This window comes from Leptinotarsa decemlineata, unplaced genomic scaffold (genome assembly GCF_025532065.1).
Source record: "Leptinotarsa decemlineata unplaced genomic scaffold, Ldec_3_MD MMD2_tig00000008_RagTag_RagTag, whole genome shotgun sequence".
Lineage (NCBI taxonomy): Eukaryota > Metazoa > Arthropoda > Insecta > Coleoptera > Chrysomelidae > Leptinotarsa > Leptinotarsa decemlineata.
The window spans coordinates 12534517-12540516 of record NW_027412537.1 but is presented as its reverse complement, the minus strand read 5'-3'; the positions used below and the strand labels follow the sequence as shown (position 1 = coordinate 12540516).

The 6000-nt window shown below is 35.4% G+C and overlaps 1 protein-coding gene across 7 annotated transcripts in view; it reads right to left on the bottom strand.

The window, feature by feature from the left end:
- Window positions 1–482: 482 nt before the first annotated feature.
- Window positions 483–6000, bottom strand: part of Acsl (Acyl-CoA synthetase long-chain) — a 63778-nt gene continuing 58260 nt past the window's right edge. For all 7 annotated transcript variants that reach the window (XM_074171084.1, XM_074171087.1, XM_074171088.1 and 4 more), the window contains 4 exons: window positions 4002–4174; window positions 3675–3938; window positions 1736–2011; window positions 483–1651 (listed from right to left, as the gene is read on the bottom strand). In XM_074171084.1, the coding sequence (XP_074027185.1) occupies window positions 1497–1651; window positions 1736–2011; window positions 3675–3938; window positions 4002–4174 (868 nt within the window). In that variant the 3' untranslated portion in view covers window positions 483–1496. The remainder of the gene's footprint in view (window positions 1652–1735; window positions 2012–3674; window positions 3939–4001; window positions 4175–6000) is intronic.

The window sequence follows — 6000 nt, the reverse complement described above, 5'->3', positions numbered from 1 at the left end:
CCAAAGCCCCAATATATTCTGTACATTCCGACTCCCCGTTTTACCATGACCCCTTCTCCCGGCTCGACACTCGCCGTGATATACGAGGGGCAGAAAACTAACTATATTACACATATGATCCTTGATCCAAATTGTTCAAATTTTGTCTTCTCTATGTCAACTATCATAGACGCTGTTTGACTTTGAAATGCTGCAATAGAACTCATCATTTCTGTTAATGTTTTATTCTTGCCTTGTAGATTCAGAATTAATGTACTCAGTTTTCCAGTAAAATCGACCAAGAAAGCTAAATCACAATGCCAGTCTAAATTACGTTGCGCAGTCTGGTCTATTTATTTATATTTTTTGCCTTGCCAAGATCGACTGGACTAATGGTCGCGATCGACCGGTCGATCGCGATCGACCGGTTGGCCACCCCTGCCCTACACTACAAATAAAAAGACAGGTATGTACTCACAAGAAATTCATAAATGAAACACATCTGAAATTATGTAAATTTATTCAGCCTATTTTTGTTCGGTATTGCACACAGCACTCGTACTCGCCACAATTTCTGCAGAGGAACCCGAATAATCTGATACAAAAAATCTCGGACATTCCTCCAAGCTACAAAAAATTGACACCCATACAATCTCATCAATAAATATATATATATAACCGATTTTGGAATACAGTCAAGGCTCGGATGATTTAATTTATGGTGTCCTCAAAAAATAATACAAAACCATAACAAATATTCTCCTCGGCTAATCTAATCTGTGATGTATTTCTACCCCATGCATGCTACTTAATCTAAATAGAACCAATCAGTGGAGCACCATCTGTGTTTGCATTATTCGTCTAGTAAATCTTGGCAAATAATTCGTGGAACGAGTATCGATATGGAACAGATGAAAGCGCCCCTCGTTGGGCGCCAAACTCCGATCTCTTTTAATTGTCAAGTTTTACAGTGACGAATAATGTTATGAAATAAATTGAACTAGGACTATTTCCATTCACGACATTGCATACGGACATATATCAATAGGAAATATTTTTACAATTATCTAGATTCTTTAAGTACTTGTCTCATCATTTCAAAGAAATAGTGGACCGATTATTTCAGCTGACAAGTAATATACATAAGATCGATCGGTTCTTAAACAGTCTTTTCAGGAACATTTTTCAAAACACAACAAACCGAAATTTAATAACTAACTCAGATGAATATAGGATTCATCACCAAAATTAAACGTTTCGCAGTTACAATCGAAAAACAAAGTTGCCGAATTTATATCACTTTACAAACGCATATAAAATACAAATTTGTTCTTATTTACAAAAAAATGTATAACGTAAAACTAATATAAATAAAAGTGTTACATAACCTACTCCATACGTTTCATTAATATGTACAAAGCAAATACAAAATTCTTTACAATTTTACACATTTCAGAAGCGAATCATGCGATTTATGAGTGTATTTCTGTGGGCGTGGTTCACAGCCAAGCCGTGTTTCAGGAGGCATACATTCTCTTAATTTCGTGCTTGTAACGCTCTTGGATATCTTTCCTCTTCAATTTAAAAGCTGCCGTAACTAGACCCATATCAGGAGACCACACTTCCGTTACCAATTTCACTGCGGCAGGAATTTCAAATTTCTCCAGTTTACCTGCAAAATCAAATCAGTGAAAATCGATTTGAAATAACGAATACATTGCAAAGAAATTCACGAAGAAATTCGTTTCAAACTTACTTCGTTTTCCGTGATCCACCAATTCTTGCAGGACAACCTTTTCCACATCTGAATCCACACACAGTTCTTCAAAAGACTTTTCAGCAATTCCCTTCCTTTCAGCGAGATCCTTCAGTTGCTGATGGTTGGCTACAACGAGAGCGACACAAAAATCTTTGGATGACTCTCCGTATACGCAGATGTTGTCTACCAATGGACAAGTTTTCAATTGAGCTTCGACTTTTCCAAGAGACACGTATTCACCTGCCTGCAGTTTTACTAAATCTTTCTTGCGGTCTGAAAATGAACGAATTTTTTTTGTTTCAATATCAGATGTGATTGCTCGGCTTATATCATTACTTAGTATCATTTTGACAAAAATATAAAGTAGTAATTGTAGGCAACTTCAGTATTAACTACAAATTTGATGATATATACAGTGGTAAAATTAAAGATTTGTTCAATTTTGTAGTTCTTATACAGTTACTCGAAGAAAATTTAGGAGTTACAAAAAATTCAGCTACATTGATCGATAATCTATTAGCAGATGATGTAGTGAATATTCAACATCATAAAACATTTACCAAAAATATCTGATCACTCAAGTAATTGTATTCCTCTTGAAAATAATAGTTTGCAATTGGCAGCATCACGAAGGTGCGTAATTAAAAAAATATATGAACATTTTGATGAAAGAATTTTCCCGTTAGGTCTAATGGCTAAGGAATGGAAATCAAATACAACAAATATACATGATTGATCAAGCAAATTGGTAGAAATATTAGTTCAAAAATTAAATATATTTTATCAGTAGAAAACTTGAGAAAAAAATATTATGGAGTAATTATAGAAGGTATGAAATGAAGTGACCGGAAATTACTACAAATTGGTGAGCTATGTGGAGATCATCAAAAGAATTACAATGTGTTCTGAAAAGCCCAGCTTCTCAGAACACATTTGAAAAGCAGTTTGAAAAATTGATGAAGATATAGCTTATGTTTTTGACATATACTTTATTAATTAAATAAATGAAATTATCTACAAAATACAACCGATTAATTATTACTGATTCTTTTTAAACTGCATTGCCAAGTTCCTTTCAAACTTATATGAATTCAAAAAGTTTCTATGGTCGAACTGAAAATATTCCAAAAAGTTTTTTCGGTTGTAATGATATGGCTTATTGCTTCTCACATCGTGAAACAGTGATATTTCTCATCTTTATTGTGATCCTTATCGTTGTGATACTGGAATATTTTGAGAACAGAAAATATTATATTTCAAAAGTTATGAATAATCCCCAACCCGCTAAGTTTACCTAGTCCCTCTGTTCTCGCTCCTCAATACATTGTATCCTTTCAACACTGTGCCATGTATTCTGCGTAGGATCACAGATGTCGAAAGTAAAAATATGTTGTGACACCATTAGTATCTCACATGGTCCTAGAGATGACCCAGTCGTTAAAGTGCTGACTTCGACCTGTACCAATAAGAAGCTCAATTTGGTTACATATTTATCCCCCTTTGTCTGATACATCCCATTTATTGAACCATCAGTTGATCTGTTCAAAGTTCATTATAGAACAGAGATAATTCACTCCTTTTCCGAAGAAAAATTTCAATTTCTCTTCAATTTTTTCAGAAAATACAATTGCTCTAATTTTTGTTTTAATGTATATGCTAACTCTGAGATCTTAAAATTCTATTCATTTCGGGTTTTGCTCTGATTGATAATGTCTTGCATTTAACAAATACCTCAAGATTCTTAATTTTTTATTCTATGAACTAACAAGATACTATTGCTATGTAAGTTTCCTCCCTAACAGGAAGAATTTTCTTGACCAAATGAAAAAAATAAGAGAAAAGCATTAAACATAGTTTCAAGGTTATAATTCAATCCGTTCCTGTATACCAAACTACATAATCACAACTTGGAACAATAAATACAAAAAAAGCTTACCGATTATCTTAACAACACCATCCTCGTGTATTTCCACAATATCTCCGGTCTTGAACCACCTCCTTCCATCGGCTTCGAAAAAATCTTCCTCCGTCTTAGTGGGCAGTTTGTAGTATCCCGCGCTGATATTCTCTCCCCCAAGTATAATTTCCCCTCGAGGGTAAGGCTTGTCCGTTATCCTGTAGTTTCCCTCCTCCCAGCTAACCAACTTGAGATCGCATACGGTACAGGGAGCGCCAACGCGACCAAAAGTCATGTCGTAAACTAAAAAAAAAAAAAAAAAACATGTTACAATCCCTTGCAGTGATTTTCGTTCAAATGACTTACTATCTTGGGCGCATGCGCAGGAAGTTGTTTCTGTGAGACCATAACCTTGTATTATCGCTAGACACATGCAATTACTGATTTGTTCGTGGGTTTCAGGAGATAGTGGGGCGCCTCCAGACACCATCATTCTCATCTTTCCGCCCATGAGATTACGGATTGGATTGAAGACGACCCTGCAAATAAGTTGTTGATGCATAAAAGTCGACCAAATGAAAAATTATTACATGCTTTCATTATTCGTTGCTGGAAAATTGTCAAAGCTGGACAGTTACTTTATTGTGTATGCAGGCAATACGACCCATTAGAGATAGTTAAAGTAACTCCAGCTAGGCCTATTAACAGAAAAGATTTGCTTCCCTATGTTGAACATGTTATAGTGCGGATTGCCAGAATTCTCGACAAACACAACATGAAACTAATATTCAGGCCAACGAGAACTATCAGGGAGAGTTTAAGGTCAAGTAAGGATACCAGATAGTCCTTAGTAACACAGGAGGTATACCAGTTCCCTTGAAGCTTCAGGGAAGTCTACAATGAAAGCATGAGAAGAAGTATAAGTACTGGGCTCTCTGAACATAAGAGAAATTGAAATCTTGGAGAAACAGACAAACCTGCTTTAGCTGACAATGAACTTAAAGACAGCACTCAGATTATTTCGTTCGAAGTGACCCAAATACTGAACACAACTCAGAAACACTATCAAGTTTACAGAATTTGAAAAACTTTATTGTCTAAAGAACAGTAAATTCTTCCTACATAGAACAAGTCTATTCGAGAAAGGTCCGTACTATAACTGTATGAAAATATATAATGCACTGCCTCCAGATTTCAAAGAAATCGATACCATGCGAATCTTCAAACGAACTTTGAAGGAATATCTGATTGAAAATTCCCTATATTCACTTGACGAATATTACAATATCTGTAAAGTGTAACGTATGATCGGAGAGAATAAGAAGAATTGGTTCCAAGTACAACATCAGAACCTGCTTCAGATCCGGTAACACTATCCGTAGCAGCCTCACGAAAACCAGGCCACCAAACGCGGACTGCGATTCCAAGAATTGCATTTACCGGATACCCTGTGAGTGCGGAAAATCCTATATTGGTGAAACTAAGAATGAGGCCATTGGCTATTGAATGTTCGCATTGCCAAGCACAAGAAACACATACAGAGAAGGGAAACCAGCAAATCAGGAATAGCAGACCATGTTTGGACCCATCAACACAACATCGAGTGGTCCCAAGCTGAGAGCTTGCACAGAGAGGAACATTGGTTTAGGAGAAAATTCAAGGAAGCCGCATACATGTTGTCCAACAACGTATTCAGCCAAGCCAGCGTAGAAATACGCAACATATGGAAACCCATCATCAAGCGAAAAATGGCCAACTCCCGCCAAAACGGTCATCTCCCACGGAACCAGTGAAGCGGAAAATGGAAAGCTGGGATAAGTGAAAGTACTCGAACAACCTATAAATATTCATGTCTCGGAGGAATCAGTCCAGTCACCACCCGAAGACGATTGTAGATACTAACAATCGAAACGTCGTGAACTAACGTGACTTGGAATCTCTCCACTTTTTATTTTTATTTTCTTTTTTCATTTCTTTATTGTTTTTTATTTAATTGTTCTATTTTTACTTGTATTTTATTTCACTATTATCTCATTTCAGGTTTATTTTGCTTAATATAATTGTTATTTTCAGCTATTCATTTTTAATTTTTCTTTTTTAGTTGTTTCAGGGATTTCAAATCATTTTATATAGTAGACAATGAAAGTCCGAACTAGTGAAATTGTAACGTATGAGTTATATATGCATACTTTTTTTAAATTGTTTGTAAAGGTCCAAATGAAAGTACTCTAAGAGATGATATATATTTTTACATTTTACTTGTAATTTTGTTGTAATTCTAAGTATTTACTTATATATTTATGTGTGTTTGTGAATTGTAATTTTGCATTTGACGTTGTTGATGTTTTATAGGAAACCCATGGCA